We start from the raw sequence: 22885 nt of genomic DNA, 5'->3' as shown, positions 1-22885 counted from the left end.
GTGTCCAACTCTTTGTGACCCCATGAACCGCAGCATGCCAGACCTCCCTGTCCATCACCAACTTATGTTTGGGCATTATCTCTATCAATTGACTATACTCTTCATGTAATCCACATGTTTCTGGTGATGGTGGTGGTTTAGTTGCTAAGTTGTGTCTGACTCTTGCAATCCCATGAGCTGTAGCCCACCAACTCCTCTGCCATGGGATTTCCCTGGCAAAAATACTGGAAGTGGGTCACCATTTCCTTCTCCAGGGGATCTTCCTGACCCAGAGATTGAAACTGCATCTCCTGCATTGCAGGTGGATTCTTTACTGCTGAGCCACCAGGGAAGCCCCTGCACTTTTCAAAGTCTTCTCTAAATCTTCTCCTGGGGACATAATCTCTTGGTTTGTCCCTAACTCAACTCCACATTTTTTGTAGTTGACAGTGAGTGTTCACCTGATAGACCCTTCACTTGGTTGTAATATGCCCTCCATATATAACTTGGTCTGTAAATTTTCTAGACATCACTACTGCAAGGAACTGACTAGACAACTGACTTGCCCAAGGTTGTTCTTATTGGTCATGTGAACGTGAACAAGTTACTTAGCCTTTCCGAACTTCTGAGGTGGACATAAAAATTGTACCTAATTCATAAAAAACATCTTCACAACCAAGATAATCACAAAGATGTGATCACTCACATTCACCTAGAGCTGGACATCCTGGAATATGAAGTCAGGTGGGCCTTAGAAAGCATCACTACGAACAAAGCTAGTGGAAGTGATGGAATTCCAGTTGAGCTATTTCAAATCCTAAAAGATGATGCTGTGAAAGTGCTGCACTCAATATGCCAGCACATTTGGAAAACTCAGCAATGAACACAGAACTGGAAAAGGTCAGTTTTCATTCCAATCCCAAAGAAAGGTAATGCCAAAGAATGCTCAAACTACCGCACAATGGCACTCATCTCACACGCTAGTAAAATAATGCTCAAAATTCTCCAAGCCAGGCTTCAGCAATACGTGAACCATGAACTTCCAGATGTTCAAGCTGGTTTTAGAAAAGGCAGAGGAACCAGAGATAAAATTGCCAACATCCGCTGGATCATGGAAAAAGCAAGAGAGTTCCAGAAAAACATCTCTTTCTGCTTTATTGACTATGCCAAAGCCTTTGACTGTGTAGATCACAATAAACTGGAAAATTCTGAAAGAGATGGGAATATCAGACCACCTGACCTGCCCCTTGAGAAACCTGTATGTAGGTCGGGAAGCAACAGTTAGAACTGGGCATGGAACAACAGACTGGTTCCAAATAGGAGAAGGAGTACGTCAAGGCTGTATATTGTCACCCTGCTTATTTAATTTATATGCAGAGTACATCATGAGAAATGCTGGGCTGGAAGAAGCACAAGCTGGAATCAAGATTGCCGGGAGAAATATCAATAACCTCAGATATGCAGATGACACCACCCTTATGACAGAAAGTGAAGAAGAACTAAAGAGCCTCTTGAAAGTGAAAGAGGAGAGTGAAAAAGTTGGCTTAAAGCTCAACATTCAGAAAACGAAGATCATGGCATCCAGTCACATGACTTCATGGCAGATAGATGGGGAAACAGTGAAAACAGTGGCTGACTTTATTTTTTTGGGCTCCAAAATCACTGCAGATGATGATTACAGCCATGAAATTAAAAGATGCTTGCTCCTTGGAAGGAAAGTTATGACCAACTGAGACAGAATATTAAAAAGCAGAGATATTACTTTGCCAACAAAGGTCCGTCTAGTCAAGGCTATGGTTTTTCCAATAGTCATGTATGGATGTGAGAGTTGGACTGTGAAGAAAGCTGAGTGCCAAAGAATTGATGCTTTTGAACTGTGGTGTTGGAGAAGACTCTTGGGAGTCCTTTGGACTGGAAGGAGGTCCAACCAGTCCATCCTAAAGGAGATCAGTCCTGAGTGTTCATTGGAGGGACTGATGTTGAAGCTGAAGCTCCAATACTTTGGCCACCTGATGCAGAGAGCTGACTCATTTGAAAAAACCCTGATGCTGGGAAAGATTGAGGGCTGGAGGAGAAGGGGACAACAGAGGATGAGATGGTTGGATGGCATCACCGACACAATGGACATGGGTTTGGGTGAACTCCGGGAGTTGGTGATGGATAGGGAGGCCTGGTGTGCAGCGATTCATGGGGTCACAAAGAGTCGGACACAACTGAGGGACTGAAGTGAACTGCACATACAATTGTTAGAGGATTAAGTGAGTTTATGTAAAGCACTTGGTGCCTGACTGGTTTTAGGTGCTTAAAGGTAGTGTGATTATGCTGTTGCTACTGCTGTGGACTGTTTCAGCTTTAAAACTTGCACTTGCTTATTTCTTCACTGACACTAAGCCTTTGACAACTAAGCCCTTTCTCTGTGTCATCATCTTCTCTCTCTCAGGAGCCCTAATCCTTTAGCTGCCTGAGTGTTATGCTGAAGAATGGAAAGTTCCTATGTTTTTACTGTGCCATGCCTTCCATTTCGGGGGTGGGGTCCTGAAGGGATGGAATGCCAAACTGTTTATAACCAAAAGGCCAATAAATGTGTCTTCCCAAATGAAATATTGATCTTCTTAAATCTAAGATATCAAGTGTGAGGCACACCCTTATTTTATGTAATGCTAAAGAAGTAAACCAATTAACCTTCAGAATTTTTTATCTTATACTTGATTAAAAGTTATTTTGATGCAGGTCTGTGAGAGCACGCAAGAGGCTGCCTGGTCCCTGGAGAGACCCCTCCACCAGGAGGACCCGTACAACTCATGGACCTTTCCAGGCCCAGGTGCAGCCTCTGAGGGAAACTGGTCCTGTGGCATGGGCCCATGTTCAAGGGCTGGGAAAGTGTGCCATGACAGATGACCTGCTGATCAGGGAGTCTTAATTAAGTGACACAGGAGCTACACTGTGTGGGTAGAAGCCATCAACAGGACCTAGAGAGCAACTGGCTGGCCTGAGATTCGAGAGTTGGAAATCCCAGGGATCTCAGTCAATACCAGCTCCACGGCAGAGAACATGGATTCCGTGGCTGCCATCTGCCACTCCAGTGCCACTGACGACAAATGGTATGTGAGTTACTCACAGGTATCCAACTATGACCCAGACAGCAAGACGCTCATCGTCCAAAGGGTCAGCATCTGCAACACACCACTTCAGTGTGGGATGGAAATCCTCCCACACAGTATTGAGAGAAATGAAGTCATCTTTCGGACAATTACCTATGGGCCCTCCAGTGTGCTGATCAGGAGTAAGCCTAGTAACCTAAATGGCGAACTGACTGCTGAGATTGGTTCCAGTGGAGATGGAGTATAGCTCCTATTCCAGATCAGAATCCAAATGGATCCACAATGGCTCCTTTCTGAACTCCTCAGAGAAAAAATTACCCTCCTGAATCTGACCTGGGACCAGATGGGCAGATACAGATATCAGGAAGTCCAGCTCCAGGTGCCCGGGCAAAGTTTTCGCCATCTCAGGATCCTTGCTGGTATTTCTCATCACGGTGACAGTAGTAGGTAGTATCCGCTCCTGTGCTTTCCTCATCCGTACCCTGATCAGACATTACTGTGAAAGTCACTCAGTCATGTCCAACTCTTGGTGGCCCCATAGACTATGCAGTCCATGGAATTCTCCAGGCCAGAATACTGGATTTGGGTAGTCATTCCCTTCTCCAGGGGATCTTCCCAACCTAGGGATCAAACCCAGGTCTCCCACATTGCAGGTGGATTCTTTACCAGCTGAGCTACCAGGGAAGCCCACCAGGGTAAATCCACCAGGGCAAATCAGCCTATATGACTATCCACCTCAAACCTGGAGGACAAGACCAGATCGGTAAGGAAGATTCCAACTCCTCCACTTCCTTAATTTGGCAGCATGCAATCATCAGATATGCCCCATCTCAACATTGCCAGGGACAGAGAAATGGAACAACCCATACATGCCCAACAACTGGGAACTGCTTATATGGGATGAAGTACGTGTTGAGTGAATCTATCTTTGTTAGATACCATGCTGGGGAAACCTGCTTACTGATGCAGAGAACGTTCACAACTTGATGCCACGTTAGAAATGCATAATGCAAACCTGCATCTGATAGGATCGTGTTGTGAAAAGTATAGATTAATTAAATGATATAGATGTAATATCATAGGATGAATGTATGTATTTTCCAGTTTTATGTGTCCACACACATGCATATATATATGTATATATTTTACGCATATATATACACCTGTGCAAAAATTGTGGAAAATGTTAACTATCAACAGTGCTGTCTCAGTTGCCTTCTTTACAATTTGTTGTATATTCTAAAGTAGTTTTTTTCTTCACAAAGTATATGTTGTTCTTATACAAAAAAAGTAAAGTTAAAACAGCATGAAGTTTAAAAAATAAGTTATTTTGATAGAGATTATTTGGTCACCAAGGACTGGGGGTGGGGATGTTGAGAACATACTATTTAAGGGTACCAAATACAAATAGTAGATAAATAAGTTCTGGAAATCTGATGCACAACATAGGGGTTATAGTCAACAATACTATATTACAAATTTTAAAATTGCTAAGAGACTAAATCTTACGTATTCTCACTACAAAGAAGAAATTATAAATATGTGCCATTGTTAGCTAGCACTACTGTAGTTATTATATGGCAATATATAAATGAGTCAAACCAACACATTGTACAACTTAAACTGTATAGTATTATATGTCAATTATATCTCCATTAAAAAAAGAAAAATGTGTCTTAACTTTTTTAAAAAGTTATTTTTGACTTATTTAGACATAGAATCAATGACTGTGAATGGCTGTGGCTGAATTCATTCATGTGGACTGATCACCACATCACTAATTGCTGCCTGGGTGATGGTCGAACACTACTGATTGTGAGATGCACATGAATTTCAGAGATACTAAAATGTGAAGAGTGAAAAAGTACATCTGAAAGTTAGTGAAAGCTATTCTGTTTCCCTTCAGCCAGTCCTCTAGAATGTAGAAACTTTATTTTCTTGGTATTCTATTGGTGGTGGTGGTGGTTTAGTCGCTAAGTCGTGTCCGACTCTTGCAATCCCATGGACTGAAGCCCGCCAGGCTCCCCGTCCATGGGATTCTCCAGGCAAGAATACTGGAGTGGATTGCCATTTCCTTCTCCAGGTCTATCGAAGACTTCAGGTATTTAAATCGTCCTAGTTTTAAGAGAAAATACCTTGGCTGAGACAAATGTTGTTGATTCTCATCTCAATCGTAGAGGTTCTGTGAACATACATATTAAGGATTTGATCTTTTTCATTTTATTAAATGGAAAGCAAACTCTAAGTTATATCCTTCCTCGAAAGATGTTTGTGCTTGATAAAAGTGAAAAAGTGAAGTCGCTCAGTTGTGTCTTACTCTTTGCGACCCCATGGACTGTAGCTTACCACACTCCTCCGTCCATGGGATTTTCCAGGCAAGAGTACTGGAGTGGGTTTCCATTTCCTTCTCCAGAGGATCTTCCTGACCCAGGGATCGAACCCAGGTCTCCTGCATTGTAAGCAGACACTTTACCATCTGAGCCACTAGAGAAGTCCTTGCTGCTTGATACTTAGCCACAATTTCATAACACTTTAATTTGATCTCAGGGTTGTATAAAGAACAACATTTTGGAATCAGATAGACTTAGATATATATTCTGTCACTTACTAGCCACGTGACTATGTATATTACATTACCTTCCTAGGCCTCAGTTGCCTTATCTGTAACCTCATCATAGATTAAATAGAAAACGTATATAAAGTGTAAAATATTTGCCTACAATTGCTGTCCAGTAAACTGCTGTTTTGATGAAAATGGTGTTCTACTGGAGAGCTGAGAATATGTTCTGTGGAAAGCTGGATGTCAAGCTTGGCAGTAGTGCTGCCAGAGTCTTGCCTGGGGTCAGTCTGGCCTGGAAGCGTTTTCTTATAGGTCATCCCTCAAGAAATGGTTAGGTAACTTCACTTTTAGACAATGACAGTACTAGGAAATGCCATGTTGTTCAATGGCAACATTAATCTTGGAGCAAAAGGAAACGTTCAGGATGCAGAAAGAATCGTTTTGATCATTTGAGAGGGATTTTGAAATAGGAAATCATTACTAAAGGTTGCATGCTCAGTCACTCAGATGTGTCCAACTCTTTGTGACCCTGTTGACTGTAGCCTGCCGAGCTCCTCTGTCCATGGAATTCTCCAAGCAAGAACACTGGAGTGGGTTGCCATTTTCTCCTCCAAGGAATCTTCCCGAGCCAGGGATCGAATCTGTGTCTCCTGCACGGGGAGGTAGATTCTTTACCACTGAACCACCCGGGAAGCCTACAGGTTAGTAATAGATAAAATTACTCAGTCACCCATGAAATATGTATTGGGTACGTTCTCAGGGTCAGGTGCTCTGCTAGGTCCTGGGAACACAGTGCCTGTGTGTTCTAGTGAAGCATGTAGACAAGGGCCTGCCCTTACACTGAGGGGAAAAGTAGGGATATGTAAAAAAAAGTAAACAGTTTTTAAGACAAGATGATTACATAATGCTGCTTTAAGGTTTGACAGTAAGGGAAGGCTTCTCTGACATTTCAACTGAGACCTGAATGACAAGGAGTGATTTTTTATTTTTAATCCTTTGGGGTCACTGAACTTCTTGTATATGTGGATTTATAGTTTTCATCAAATTTGGACATTTTTTTGACCATTACATCTTTCCCTCTCCTTTGGAGACTCTGCTTATACATATATCAAGCCACTTGAAGTCTCATATCCCACTATTGCTCTCTTCTTTCTTTTCTTTTTTAAAAGTGATTTTTTGGTGGTTTTTTTTTTTTTTTTTTTGGTATTTCTTTTTACACAGTTTCCATTGCTTTGTCTTCAAGTTCACTAATCTTTTCTTCTGCAGCATTTAACCTGCCTTTAATCCCATCCAGTGTATTTATCATTTTAGATGTTGAAGTTTTAATCTCTAGAATTTCATTTTGAGACTTTTTACAATCTTCCATGTCTCTACTCAATACATTCTACTTTTTTTCTAGCTGTCTGAACCTGGAGCAATCACTGGGTTCACTGGTTTTGTTCCCATCTCTCACACATCACAGTCTTTACTACCTGATGGCTAACATCTTGAGAACTGTTCTTTCATATATTTTTTGTCCAGATTTTTAGTTGTTTCAGACAGTAAATCCAGTCTTTACCCCATCTTGGCTGAAAGTAGAAGTATCCTGCCTCTGTTATTTAGCTCATAATTATTCTCAGGCTTAAATACAGACAAAAAGGCTTCTTATTGGTTTTAACCAGTTGCTATCAGTAGAAAACACATTAGAGTCTGATTGTACGTGTTTTCCTGATATGTGATAAAGCACATGCCATCTCTTTGGTCTCTGAACTAATCTTTGTTCAGAATCTATTAAAAATATAACCATCAAAAATCTCTAATATTTCTTTTTTTAATTAAAAAAAATCCTGTTGTTTTAAACGAGTAAGAGAAATCTGCTGCAGAGACTTTTGGTATTTATTATACTATTACAGTATCACATTCCTGGGCTCAGCTGCTTGCCAGATGTAGTTATAAAACATTTTTATGGCATTATACATGGGCCAAGGGCTTTAGAAGCCTTATTTTACTTTTTTATGTGGGTTAAGATGAGTTTTTTTTTTAAGTTTTGGTTGAAGTCTACATAACAAAGTTTACCATTAAAAAAAATTATTTACTTTAAATGAAACAAGAATGAATATTTTTAATGATAAAAGGTACAATTCACAAAGAAGATCATAAATCATTAGACACCTTAAAAACAAAGATACATAAAGCAAAATCAGAAGAAATATAAGAAAAAATATATAATCATAATGAGATATTAACATTTGAGAATATTTTATCAAGTGCAGAAAAAATAAGAATAGGAACATCTTGAATGATGTCCTTAATAATTTAAATATAATAGGTTTATATTTAATTAATTTATATTAATATATCCTACACAAATATATTTAAAATTCTGTATCTCATATGTTGTTATTAGATGTCCATAGGACATTTAGAAAATCTGACAAAAAGATAAATATTACTAAATTTCAAAAAGTAGAATTCTTTTCTGTGTGTGTGATTTAGTTATACATAGACACATATGTTATTTTTGAAATTATTTTCCATTACAGGTTATTACAGGATATTGAATATAGTTCCCTGTGCTATATAGTAAAACTTTGTTGCTTGTTGCATATCTATTTTTTTAACTAGAAACCTAGCATTCTATTCATACTGAGTCAAACAAGTGGAATCTAAATGTGATAAATTTTTTAGTTAGGCAAAAATTCATAAGTTTGCTAAAATATATATATTATGCCCATTATTTATGTATATTTATATAAAAGTTTTTCTACTACTTGATAAAGGTTTGAAAAAGAGTATTAAAAAATGGAGACATTGGAAAATATAAGCTAAATGAAATGGAAGCACTGAATATGAAATAGAAAAATCGAAACAAATTAGATAAAAGATCTTCATATAGTCCAGTGTTTAAACATGGCTGCTCATTAGAAACATGCCTGAAATTCTGGCAAAAAAAAGAAATACCTGGGTATTTGTATTTTTCAAAAACTCCAAGATAATTCTGTTATGTCTCTGGATTTTAAAAAGTGATTACAGGTTTTTCTATTAAATGCTAGTTTTGGTGATATAGAATTCTATAATTTTTCTGTTGACCGATCATGATACAATGGTCAGTCAGTTCAGTCACTCAGTCGTGTCTGACTCTTTGTGACCCCATGGACTGCAGCACACCAGGCTTCCCTGTCCGTCACTAACTTGCACAGCTTGCTTGAACTCATGTCCATCAAGTCAGTGATGCCATCCAACCGTCTCATACTCTGTCGTCCCCTTCTCCTCCTGCCTTCAGTCTTTCCCAGCATTAGGGTCTTTTCCAATGGGTCAGTTCTTTGCATAAGGTGGCCAAAGTATTGGAGCTTCAGCTTCAGCATCAGTCCTTCCAATGAATATTCAGGGTTGATTTCCTTTAGGATTGACTGGTTTGATCTCCTTGCAGTCCAAAAGACTCTCAAGAGTCTTCTCCAACACCACAGTTTGAAAACATCAATTCTTTGGAGCTCAGCTTTCTTTAAGGTCCAACACTCACATTCATACATGACTACTGGAAAAACCATAGCTTTGACTAGATGGACCTTTGTTAGTAAAGTAATGTCTGTGCTTTTTCATATGCTGTCTAGGTTTGTCATAGCTTTTCTTCCAAGGAGCAAGCGTCTGAATTTCATGGCTGCAGTCACCATCTGCAGTGATTTTGGAGTCCAGGAAAATAAAGTCTCTCACTGTTTCCATTGTTTCCCCATCTATTTGCCATGAAGTGATGGGACCGGATGCCATGATCTTCATTTTTTGAATGTTGAGTTTTAAGCCGGCTTTTTACTCTCCTCTTTCACTTTCATCAAGAGGCTCTTTAGTTCCTCTTCGCTTTCTGCCATAAGGGTGGTGTCATCTGCATACCTACATATCTGAGGTTATTGATATTTCTCCTGGCAATGTTGAATCCAGCCCAGGATTTTGCGTGATGTACTCTGCATATAAGTCAAATAAGCAAGGTGACAATATGCAGCTTTGATGTATTCTTTTCCCAATATGGAATCAGTCCATTGTTCTATGTCCAGTTCTAACTGTTGCTTCTTGACCTGCATACAGATTTCTCAGGTGGCAGACAAGGTGATCTGGTATTCCCATCTCTTTTAGAATTTTCCACAGTTAGTTGTGATCCACACAGTCAAAGGCTTTAGTGTAGTCAATGAAGCAGAAGTAGATTTTTTCTGGAACTCTCTTGCTTTTTCTGTGATCCAACAGATGTTGGCAATTTGATTTCTGGTTCCTCTGCCTTTTCTAAATCCACTTTGCACATCTGGAAGCTCTCAGTTCATGTACTGTTGAAACCTAGCTTGAAGAATTTTGAGTATTACTTTGCTAGCATGTGAGATGAGTGTAATTGTGGGGTAGTTGGAACATTCTTTGGCGTTGCCTTTCTTTGGGATTGGAATGAAAGCTGACCTTTTCCAGTCCTGTGTCCATTGCTGAGTTTTCCAAATTTGCTGGCACATTGAGTGCAGCACTTTCACAGCATCATCTTTTAGGATTTGAAACAGCTCAACTGGAATTCCATCACCTCCACTAGTTTGTTCATTGTGATGTTTCCTAAGGCCCACTTGACTTTGCACTCCAGGATGTCTGGCTCTAGGTGAATGATCACACCATCATGGGTTATCTGTGTTATTCAGATGTTTTTTGTATAGTTCTTCTGTGTGTTCTTGCCACTTCCTCTTAATATCTTCTGCTTCTATTAAATCCATACCATTTCTGTCCTTTATTGTGCCCATGTTTGCTTGAAATATCCCCTTGGTGTCTCTAATTTTCTTGAAGAGATTTCTAGTCTTTCCCATTCTATTTTTTTTCCTCTGTTTCTTTGCATTGATCACTTTATCTTTCTATGCTGTTCTTTGGAACTCTGCATTCAGATGGGCATAGCTTTCCTTTTCTCCTTTGCCTTTTGCTTCTCTTTTTTCTCAGCTATTTGTAAGGCCTCCTCAGACAACCATTTTGCCTTTTTCATTTTTCCTTGGGGATGGTCTTGATCACTGCGTCCTGTACAATGTTACCAACATCCGTCCGTAGTTCTTCAGGCTCTCTGTCTATCAGATCTAATCCCTTGAATCTATTTGTCACTTTACTGTATAATTGTAAGGGGTTTGATTTAGGTCATATCTGAATGGTCTAGTGGTTTTCCCTACTTTCTTCAATTTAAATTTGAATTTTGCAATAAGGAGTTCATGACCTGAGCCACAGTCAGCTCTTGGTCTTGTTCTTGCTAACTGTATAGAGCGTCTCCATCTTTGGTTGCAAAGAATATAATCAGTCTGATTTTGGTGTTGATCATCTGGTGATGTCCATGTATAGAGTCGTCTCTTGTGTTGTTGGAAGAGGGTGTTTTCTATGACCAGTGTGTTCTATTGGCAAAACTTTATTTGCCTTTGCCCTGCTTCATTTTGTACTCCAAGGCCAAACTTGCCTGTTACTCCAGGTATCTCTTGACTTCCTACTTTTGCATTCCAGTCCCCTATGATGAAAAGAACATCTATTTTTGTGTTAGTTCTAGGAGGTCTTGTAGGTCTTCATAGAACTGTTCAACTTCAACTTCTTTGGCATTAGTGGTTGGGCATAAACTTGGATTACTGTGATATTGAATGAATTGCCTTGGAAATGAACAGAGATCATCTGTCACTTTTGAGATTGCACCCAAGTACTGCATTTCAGACTCTTTTGTTGACTATGAGAGCTACTCCATTTCTTCTAAGGGCTTCTTGCCCACTGTTGCTGCTGCTGCTAAGTCGCTTCAGTCATGTCCCACTCTGTGCGACCCCACAGACAGCAGCCCACCAGGCTCCCCTGTCCCTGGGATTCTCCAGGCAAGAATACTGGAGCGGGTTGCCATTTCCTTCTCCAATGCATGAAAGTGAAAAGTGAAAAGTGAAAGTAAAGTCGGTCAATTGTGTCCCGTGTCCGACTCTTCGCGACCCCATGGACTGCAGCCTACCGGGCTCCTCTGTCCATGGGAGTTTCCAGGCAAGAGTACTGGAGTGGGTAGCCATTGCCTTCTCCATTATTGCCCACGGTAGTAGATATAATGAATTAATTATCTGAATTAAATTAGCCCATTCTGGTCCATTTAGTTTACTGATTCCTAAAATGTCAGTGTTCACTCTTGCCATCTCCTGTTTGACCACTTCCAATTTGCCTTGATTCATGGACCTAACATTCTAGATTCTTACACAATATTGTCCAAAAGCATCAGACTTTCCTTTCATCACCAGTCATATCCACAACTGGGAGTTGTTTTCACTTTGACTCAGCCTCTTCATTCTTGCTGGAGCTGTTTCTCCACTGGTCTCCAGTAGCATAATGGGACCTACCAACCTGGGGAGTTCATCTTTCACTGTTACATCTTTTTGCCTTTTCATACTGTTCATGGGCTGCTCAAGGCAAGAATACTGAAGTGGTTTGCCATTCCCTTCTCCAGTGGACCACGTTTTGTCAGAACTCTCCACCATGACCCGTCCGTCTTAGGTGGCCCCACACAGCATGGTTCATAGTTTCATTGAGTTAGACAAGGCTGTGATCCAAGTGATTAAGTGAGTATTAGTTACATAATCACAATAGTAAAAGTTGTTTATCAGTTTTCACAATCAATAGCCAGACAAAAAATGGGTAGCCTTTCCCTTCTCCAGGGGATCTTTCCAACCCAGGGATCAAACCCAGTTCTCCCACATTACAGGCATATTCTTTACCAGCTGAGCCACAAGGGAAGCCCCACATAATCACTATAGTGAAAGATGTTTATCAGTTTTCACAATCAATAGCCAGACAAAAAATATAATTACAATTTCAAGCCATAATGGGAACATGATTAACTTAGCAATATAAAATAATTACATATAATTTGGGGGGTCAAGCAGAGTTTTGTGGCAAGTGGAACTGTATAATGCATATGTTTTCATCTGCTCAGCTAGTCTGTGTCTTTTGGTTGGTGCTTTTAATCCATTTACATTGAACGTGATTATCGATGTGTATGATCTTATTACCATTTTCTTAATTGTTTTGGGTTTATTTTCTGTAAGTAGGTCTTTTCCTTCTCTTATTTTCTGCCTAGAGAATTTCCTTTAACATTTCTTATGAAGCTGGTTTTGTGGTGGTGAATTATCTTAACTTTTGCTTGTCTGGAAAGCTTTTTATTTCTCCATCAAATCTGAAGGAAAGCCTTGCTGGGCAGAGTATTCTTGGTTGTAGGTTCTTCCCTTTTATCACCATCATCCCATTCCCTTCTGTCTTGTAGAGTTTCTGTTGAGAAATCAGCCGATAGCCTGATGGGAGTTGCCTTGTATGTTAATTGTCATTTTTCCTTGTTGCTTTTAATATTTTATCTTTGTCTTTAATTTTTGTCAGTTTGATTACCAAGTGTCTCAGTGTGTTCCTCCTTGGGTTCATCCTGCCTGGGACTCTCTGTGCTTCCTGGACTTGGTAGATTATTTCCTTTCCCACGTTAGGGAAGTTTTCAGCTAATATCTCTTCAAATATTTTTCAAGTCCTTTCTCTCTTCTCCTTCTGGGACCCCTATAATGCAAATATTCATGTTTTAACACTTCCCTGGTGACTCAGAAGGCAAAGAATTTGCGTGCAATGAAGGAGACCTGGGTTTGATCCTTGGGCAGGAAGGCCCTCCTGGAGAAGGAAATGGCAGCCCTCTCCAGTATTCTTGCCTGGAGAATTCCATGGACAGAAGGACCTGGCAGGATACAGTCCATGGTTTTGCAGAGTCCTACGCGACCATGCAACTGACACTTTCACTTTCAGAGATCTCTTTATTGTTGTTCAGACATAACTACATGACTGTTGCTCAGTTGTGTCTGACTCTTTGCAACCCCATGGATTGCAGTATGCCAGGCTTCCCTGTCCTTGGCCATCTCCCAGAGTTTGCTCAAACTTATGTCCATTAAGTCGGTGATGCCATCCAACCATCTTATCCTCTGTCATCCCCTCCTCCTCCTGCCTTCAATCTTTCCCAGCATCAAGGTCTTTTCCAATGAGTAGGCTCTTCACATCAGGTCTCCTAGACTGTCTTCATTTCTTTTCTTTTCCTATATTCTGTTTTGCCCCAGTGATTTCCACTATTCTGTTCTCCAGGTCATTTATCTGTGCTTCTGCCTCAGTTATTCTGCTATGGATTCCTTCTGGTGTATTATTCATCTCTGTTTGTTTGTTCTTTAGTTCTTGTAGGTCTTTGGTAAACATTTCTTGCATCTTCTCAATCTTTGCCTCCATTCTTTTTCCAAGATCCTGAATCATATTCACTGTCATTATTCTGAATTCCTTTTCTAGAAGGTTGCTTCTTTCCACTTCATTTAGTTGTTTTTCTGGGATTTTATCTGTCCCTTCATCTGGGACTTAACTTTCTGCTTTTTCATGCTGATAAACTTTCTGTAATGTGGTTTTGTTTTATTTGTTGTGTGATTGTGGTTCTTCTTGCTTCTTCTGTCTGCCCTCTGATGGAGGAGGCTAAGAGGCTTATGTAAGCTTCCTGATGGGAAGGACTGGTGGTGGGAAAAACTGGATGTTGCTCTGGTGGGCTCTGCTTCACTTGCTCAGTAAAGCTTAAATCCAATTAAAGGGAGGGGTTACCCTCCCTTCCTGGTAGTTTTTTACCTGAGACAACCCAACCCTGGGGTCTTTAGGCTCTATGGTCGGGTTAATGGAGAACTCCAAGAGGTTTTATGCCAAAGGGGACCTTCCCAGACAGCTACTGCCAGTCCCCCCATCCCTGTGGTGAACGCCTGCTGACCCACGCCTCCACAAGAGACCCTCCAACACTAGCAGGTGGTTTTGCTTCAGCTTCCTGTGGAGTCACTGCTCCTTTCCTCTGAGTCTTGGTGCATGCAAGGTTTTGTTTGTGCCATCCAAAACTGGAATCTGTTTCCCCCAATCCTGTGGAAGTCTTGTAATCAAATCCTGCTGGTCTTCCTGGTCAGATTCCCTGGGGGTTCCCAGTCCCTTTGTCGGATCCCCAGGCTGGGGAGCCTGATGTGGGATTCTGAACCTTCACAACAGTGGGAGAACTTCTTTTTTATTATTGTTGTCCAGTTTATGGGTCACCCTACTGGCGGGTATGGGTTTGATTTTATCATGATTGTGCCCCTCCGACTGTCTTGCTGTGGCTTCTTCTTTGTCTTTGGATGCACCGTACCTTTTTTGGATGGGTTCCAGCGTCCTCCTGTGGATGGTTGTGATTTTGGTGCTATCACAGGAGGAGATGAGCGCAATCTTCTATTCTGCCATCTTGAACTGAAATTTACAAAATTTACCCTTTTAAGTGTATAATTCAGTGACATAAAATACATTCACAATGATGTATAAAAATCACCACTATTTCTGAACTTTTTCATCACCCCAGAGAAATTCTATACCCATCAGAATAACTCCCCATTCTCTCCTCCACCCACCTTCTGGTAATCTTTATTCTGCTTTCTCTCTTAATGAGTTTGCCTCGTCTGGTACCTCATGTAAGTAGAATCATATTAATATATTTGTCCTTTGTATGCTCAGCTGCTCAGTCACGTCCAACTCTACAACCTCATGAACTATAGCCTGTCAAGCTCCTCTGTCCACAGAAGTTTCCAGGCAAGGATACTGGAGTGGTTCGTATATCCTTCTTTAGGGAATCTTCCGGACCCAGGGATCTAACCCACATCTCTTGCGTCTCCAGCATTGGCAGGTGGGTTGTTTACCACTGTGCTGCATGGGAAGCCCCTCATTTGGCCTTTAGTACCTAGCTGGCTTCACTTAGAATAATATTCAATTCATCCATACTGTAGGTGTATTAGAATTTTATTCCTTCTTAAAAGGCTGAATGATATTCCCTTGTATGTATATAACTCATTTTGTTTATTCATTTGTTGATGGACACTTCATTTATTTCTACCTTTTGGCTATGAACTGAGTATATATGTTCATATATTTATGTATTCTGTGAACATGAGTGTATAAGTATCTACTTTCAGTACTTTTGGGTGTGTTCCTAGGAGTGGAGTTGCTGAATCACATGGTAATTTTATGTTTAATTTTGAGAAATCACCGAACTGTTTTACATAGTGGCTGCACCGTTTTACACGCCTACCCACAATGCACAAAGGTGCCAGTTTCTCCACATCCTCACAATACTTGTTTTTCTTCTTTTCCTTCTCTCTTTCTTCCTTCCATTGAAAGAAATAGAACCCATTCTATTGGGGGTGAAGTTGCATCTCAACGTGGTTTTGATTTTCATTTCCCTAATGACTAGTGATACTGAACATTTTTTCATGTGCTTACTGTCTGTTGTATATTTATTCAAATCCTTTGTGCATCTGTTTATTTTGTTTATTTTTTTAAATTGATTTATTTGGCTGCACTAGATCTTAATTGCGGCACAGGGGATCTTTTTGTTCCAGCTTGTGGGATCTTTAGTTGTGGCAGATGGGATCTAGTTCCTTGACTAGGGTTCAAATCTGGGCCCCTTGCATTGGGAGCACAGAGTCTTAGCCACTGGACCACGAGGGAAGTCCTCTTTTGCCCATGTTTGAATTGGTTTGTTGGTTTAGGGGGAGAGCTATATGCCCAAATTATTTGTTCTTCAAAGATCTTCTGGGAGTTTTGATGTTCACTTGGTATTTTATGTCTGACATATCTAGAAAATGCTCCGCAGGAAATTTTTTCGTGTTTCTATGACAATGGTGTCCCTTATGTGGCAGATCTTCCTTTGTAATAGATGAAGCAGACAGTGATTCCAAGTTGCTTCCCGTGTACCTGGGCTGTTTCCAGTGTTCTCCTCTTGTTTCTGTATGGCATACTTCCAGAAAAGAATTATTGACCAGACTGATCTGAAGTGACTTGTGTGTTGCTCCCAAGGCTTCAGTGTTAAAACTTCACTTTTCTTTGAGTTTGAAATTTTTATTTCAGTAAACAAAAACATCTTCACTCTTTGACTCGCAAATGAGAAATTCATTTCTGATTGAAAATGAGTTTCATTTTCTAATTGAAATTCATTTTCTAATTTGAAATTCATCCAAATTCAATTTCACGTATCAGTATTGAGAGAATCTGCTTCTGCTCCAGCAATGGCAGCTCTGACACAAGTTTGCCACATGCTCTTCTAACTTAAAAGCTATGATACAACCCAAGAGCTAAATAAATTTGGTGCTAGAGATACTGATAAATGCAACTAACTTCTGACCTTTATCCGAAAGCTCAAGGTTAAAACTTTTATGTGTGATTTTGAGGCCGTAGAACTATAAAGCACATTTAAAAGTGTCAAACATGTTTGTAACAAAAAAAATCAATTGAACACATCTGAGTACATTTCTTTATGTCTTTTATGGTAGTGCTAACATGTGGGTTCAATTAACAGGCACAAGGGCAGAAACAGTAGAGAAGAACTGCCATATATGGAGTACTCACTACATCCCAGGCACCATGCCAGGTATTTCCCATGTATGATTGTGTTTAAAGATTACAAGTCAGGAAAATGAAGCTCTAAGATTCAAGAAAAGTGCTCAGGTCACATACTTGATAAATGGCAGAGACTGGATATAAAATCAGGTCAGTGTGACTCTATAACAGAAGTACAACAGCTGGATGGAGGAAAAACAAAGAAATACATTTCAAATAGTTTAATATTATTGTGACTGGCTGAAGACAAAAGGGATGTCATCTAGAAAATAGGAGATTTAAGTAGATAGACTTTTTCTTTAAACTGTGTTGGAAATGTTTCATAAAAATGAGGAAAGCCAATTTCTTCTCTAAGTGTGTTGCAGTTTTTCTTTTCATTTTCAAATTTTGGATTAAAATACTTTGCTTATGTTTGGATTGGCTTTTGTATTGTCTATTATTCCCTCCTCATTGGCCTTACTACTTCTTTCTGAACAAAATGCTACTTCAAATGTCTCCTTTCCTAATTCTTACCATGCCCCCATCTTTCAACTCAAAGCCTTTCCCTAAACCTGTCTTTAATGGATTCAGTTTGCTCATTTGAAAGTCTCCAGTTAATATAGCTTTGTCTCTATTATAGTTTTTGGTTCTTGACATCCATACTTTTGAGACTTTTGTCTTATAGTTCCTCATTTGTGACCTTTTTTGTTTTCCTTTTGTTTGTTTTTGGCTTTTTTCTACACTGTCTTTTTGAATTTGTGGCCCTTTTCTTTAGGTAAAAGCCTAAAGAAAGAAATTTCTAGAATCTCTCTTACTAGACCAATTTTCAACTTTTTAGAATGTAAAAACTAGTTTTTTCAAATTGATTGTAAATCTACTCTTGGATCAGTCAGTCATGACCAGTTGGGTAGGGACCAAATCCCATTCTACAAACGTGGCTGCTGGGAGTCTACTGATACAGACTCTGTTAGGGGTATCCCTAGAAAAGACAAAATGTTTACTAGCCAGGTACTCATCAAAGAGATGCCTTCTACACTCTGTAGACCAGGGGATAGGAAAACTTTATGATGTCCTTGTAAACAGGATGGAGAAACATAAACTGAATCCTGGGGAATTGGGTGCAATCGTAAGTATTTGAACAACCAAATGCAAAGAGGGTGCACTGATGCTACCCTGCAGGCAGGTCATTAGTGATGAGCTGGAAGGCTCTGCTCAACCAGACCTGATTTTGGCATTGCTCTCAGTGATTCAGATGAGCTCTCACTGGAATGCAAGTGCCCACACGATCAGAGGCTATGGCCCTGGCTTCCTTGGTGCTATTCAGGCCACATTAAGAAAGTGTTAGTCATTTGTCATTTTCTGACCACCCTCGACTCCCCTTCCAGAGTATATTATCCTCCAGTCTTAAAGCAACTGCCATTAGCGCTCCCCTGGGAATAAGTAATGCCAAGATGGGAAAATGGCTGGAGTTCACTAGTCTCCCCCACCCCTACTCCCAGCCTTTTCTCTATTCTATTTTCCTGGGACACCATTTACTGAAACTTGGGCTTTTGGATTTCATCTGTTCTTTCACATTTTTCTCTTTTCATCCTATGCTATAGGAGATTTCCTCCCTTTTACATTATAATTTGTGAACATTTTATTTCTGTTATCACATTTTAAATCTCTAATTGCTTCTCTAATTATTCTTTTTTAAATCTTATGTTTTTATAAAATCTTTCTTAACTCTCTTGAGTCAACTTTTATTCTATTCCCTGATAATTTTGTTTCCACCAGAATTTGTTTTTCACATTTATATATCTTGATCTTTCACTCTCTAGCTGCTAGATCTGCCATTATCTTGGTGATCTTTGCTTACCTGCTCATATTTAAGAAAGAAGGTCCATATAAGTAGGGTGACGTCTCTCCACTGGTAATTCTGACTGGGTGCTCTGGGCATGAGATGGGAGAGTGAGTGGAAGTTCATTTTTAGGCTGAGGTCACCTGATGGCCAGAATGAGAATTTTACTGTGAGACATAAAGTTGATGACTAAAATCCTTAGGTCTCCAGTGTGGAGAACTGTCTAATTTGTTTAGAGAAGAGCTGTCTGGGGCTTGTTTACTTTTGCCTGAGGGTAAAGGCCAGTTGCCTGTACTTACTACATGTGAGGGAGGGGCTGGAGGATGGAAGTGGGTGGTGGAGAAAAGCAGGTGGGTACGGTTGATCCACCTTCGGAGCTTGCCTGTTCCCTGGGCTGACTGGCAGCCATTCTCTGCAACCCTCATAGCTTGTCCTGGGCTGGCCGTCTAAGGGTTCCTTTACCTGTAAGCCTCTTCCATCAACTCTCTGGCTTCCGGATATATGCCAACTGTCTCATCCCCAAGTGATACCTCCTTACTCCATTCTCCATTAGATACAAGTTTATTCCTTTGTGTACTTTTGTTCCTTTTGTATAAAGAGTCAAGGCAGAGAGAGCATGTCTGGTTCATTAATAAAAAACAATACACATTTACTGTTATCCTGCAAGTAATATTTCTAGCAAAAGAACTGTAAATTAATGTAATGGTCCATTGAAATAAACAAATAATTTTTTATAATTTAAAAAAGTATACAAGTAACATATAAAAACATACTTCTTATAGAAATGCAAATACAGAAACATGTGGATTATAAAGAGAATTTGGCTTTTCCCTTATTTTTTTCCCCAACAGAGTTCTGCTCTTTCCCCAGGAAGTAGCTGCTGTTAATTACTGGCTATGTATCCTTGACTATTGCTAATGTATTTGTATATCTATATGTGTCTGGTTCTCAGGCTGTTTGTCCTTTTTATTTAGATAGGATCAAGTTTCATATGTTGTTTTGTGAATTTTAACTTGGCCATATGTCTTGGCTAGCTTTTCAGGATAGTAGATGTACTGCTGCTGCTCCTGCTGCTAAGTCGCGTCAGTCGAGTCCGACTCTGTGCGACCCCGTAGACGGCAGCCTACCAGGCTCCGCCGTCCCTGGGATTCTCCAGGCTAGAACACTGGAGTGGGTTGCCATTTCCTTCTCCAATGCATGAAAGTGAAAGTGAAGTCGCTCAGTCATGTCTGACTCCTAGTGACCCCATGGACTGCAGCCTACCAGGCTCCTCCGTCCATGGGATTTTCCAGGCAAGAGTACTGGAGTGGGGTGCCATTGCCTTCTCCGAGTAGATGTACAGCTATCATTATTTCCTCCACTGGTTGCCATTTAAGGAGTCTGCAGTTTTGTTCTTTTTTTTCCAAAAAGACAAAATCTATTACTTTCCTGTTTCTTTGACCCTTAGCATGCTTTCCACTCAAACTGAGAAATCCTTGTCATAACTATAAAGAATCCCAGTGAATTAAACTGAAAAAAAAGTGGCTGGATGAAATACAGCAAATTGAACAGATCATAATATGTAATAATATTTAGAGGTACGATACTAAAACTTCTTTATTAAAATTCATATTATCCTACCTCGGGTAGTGAATGGAACAAAATCAAATAACAGTTATTTTGCTCACAGCTAAGAAGGCAAATCAGCTTGAATGTCATCTCTCAAACGTACTAATAACAAATGTCCAGGCTTAAAACATCCTTATTTTTTTCCTACTGTTCTTTTCCTACTATTCCCTGACTGTTTTTCTGGTTTATTCACCATGTTTTAAGTTCTTGATTTATTCCTTATTCTTTTTGTTATAGGTCTTGAAACTGGAATCAATTTAACCTCAAAAAAAAATCAGTGTTAATTTTCAGATGAATCCTCTTTATAATAGTGTATAAGAATATCTATGACAAAAATACACACTTTCCTTGACTCTGTGGCAGAATGATACCCCTATACACCCCCACTCCCTCCACTCCCCACTTTCACATTTCTTCATCTGTAGAAATCTGTGCTCACCTATGTAAGGTTGGATCACAACTCCAGCTTACACTCTGCTTTTAACAAATTCATTGAGCACTAAGCTATGTTAGGCACTGTTATATGCATTTCATTTTTATTATCTCATTTAATCCTCAAAATAGTCCCACACATTAGATTTAGAGAGGTTAAGGTACTTGTTTAAAGTCAGACAGTACGTGGTAGAGCTAAGCTTTAAACCTGGGTCTGCCTAACACCAAAGCTTGAGCTCTGGCCTCTGTGCCACAGATTCACCACTCAGCCAGTGAGCCCTCATGACTGTGTGAGAAGAGAAACCTCGCTGGGAGGGTAGACGATGGCCCCCCCAAAAGGTATTCACATCCTCATCTCTGGAACCTGTGAATGTTACTGTTTATGGTGAAAAAGGACTTTGAAAATGTGATTAAGAACCTCAAGATGGGAAGATTATCTTGGATTATCCAGGTGAGACCTAAATACGGTCACATATATCATCATGCAAGGGAGGCAGGGGATCTGACACATGCACAGAAGGATTGGGAAGGCAGTGTGATCATGGAAACAGAGTGCAGTGATTGACCAGAAACCAAGAAACGCCAGCTGCTACCAGAAGCTAGGAAGGGAAGGAATGATTTTCTCCTGGCCTCTGGAGAAAGCATAGCCCTGCTGACACCTTGGTTTGGCCCAGTGATATTAGTTTCAGATTTCTGGCCTCCAGAACTGTGAGAGAATAAGTTTCTGTTGTTTTAAGCCATTAAGTTTGTGGTAACTTTTTATGGCAATCACAGGTGACTTTGTGAGCTCTCTAGGCCAGTTTCCTTATGTAAATGAGAATATTAATGGTAATACTTAGAATTTAAAAAATATACAGTGCTGGCTTTTACCTTGCACAAGGTGAATGCTTGACAAAACTGTTACCACTTTTAGGATCTGATAGGAAGACATTTGTGGTGCTTTGGGAGAACACAAGAAAGAGGGGTGGTTAACCCAGCCTCTGGTTCATAAACGCACCTGACCATCCAGTAAGGTTAATGAAGGAGCTAAAATTGATTTAATTGACTTTTTTGCCAAATGACAGAGTTCACACACACACACACAAAATCTCCACCCCTAATTTCTAAGAGTGACTGCAATCATCAGAGAAACTCTTTTCAGGTGATAACTCTTATTACCTGGTGGATGCCCCAGTGACTTTCTTATTTTTCTAGAGGTGATTCTGAATGGTCATTCCAGGACACGTTAATAAATGGACCGTAAAAATAAACACTGCAACTGGAGACTGGAAGTGTAAATTCAGTTGCCTATCAGGAATGTAATCTGTGACCATGACACTTTGTCCATAGAAATGAACAGAGGGAGGGCTGGACTGGTCTGGGGGCCTGGTTCCCAGGCATGTAAGGATTATTTCTCTCTGAGGGCTGGACAGGAGCCGAGCCAGAGAGTTTGCCTTTGAGCTGTTCCCATTTGTTCATCCAGCTCCCAGAGAGACGTCATTGCCTTCATTATGGGTTGCTCTGGGCTAGTGATGGAGGAGTTAGCAGGGTGGCCTGGAGTGGCTCTCTGCAGGCTGGTGCCAGCTGACACATGCCACTTAGGTTTCCAAGGAGCCAAGCTGTCCCCACTCACGCATGGCTGATGCACTTGTGGCTAAATGCGGTGCCGCTAGGGCCTCAGGCCAGATTCAGGGCAGGACATAGAATGCCACCTCCATCACCAGGGAAACAGTGGTCTGCGTGCATGATTTAAACCAGGGCCAACAAGAAGGCTCAAAGGCACGGTCAGCAGAGGAAGGGAGACCAGAGAGTGGCTTGCATGGATTTTGTCTTGGGTTCTGACTGTTGACAAGCCACTTAACTGCCTGCATGTTTAGGTTTATCTGCATGTAAGATGGAGGGAACAATACGCATCTGACAGGGGACTTATGAAAACAGCATTTCTGATAGACCGCTCGGGATCCATGGATGGAAGGTGGTATGTAAGTGCAGATGGTAAACTGGTGGTGTGTGTGT

General features: G+C 40.4%; 1 protein-coding gene across 3 annotated transcripts in view; it reads left to right on the top strand.

Moving 5' to 3' along the window:
- The window catches only part of MYLK3 (myosin light chain kinase 3), a 125822-nt gene that overhangs the window by 46208 nt on the left and 56729 nt on the right, over positions 1 to 22885 (top strand). Inside the window, exon 1 of one of the 3 annotated variants that reach the window (XM_061385892.1) lies at positions 21727 to 22851. The exons of 1 other annotated variant lie outside the window; for it this stretch is intronic. In XM_061385892.1, coding sequence (XP_061241876.1) covers positions 22798 to 22851 — 54 coding nt within the window. In that variant the 5' untranslated portion in view covers positions 21727 to 22797. Of the gene's footprint in view, positions 1 to 21726; positions 22852 to 22885 lie in introns of those variants that run through there. One more of the 3 variants, XM_061385894.1, reaches the window with a different exon arrangement.

This window comes from Bos javanicus, chromosome 18, assembly GCF_032452875.1.
Source record: "Bos javanicus breed banteng chromosome 18, ARS-OSU_banteng_1.0, whole genome shotgun sequence".
In the NCBI taxonomy this organism is placed as follows: domain Eukaryota; kingdom Metazoa; phylum Chordata; class Mammalia; order Artiodactyla; family Bovidae; genus Bos; species Bos javanicus.
The sequence above is the reverse complement of the archived record's forward strand: the minus strand, read 5'-3'. Positions and strand labels throughout refer to the sequence as shown.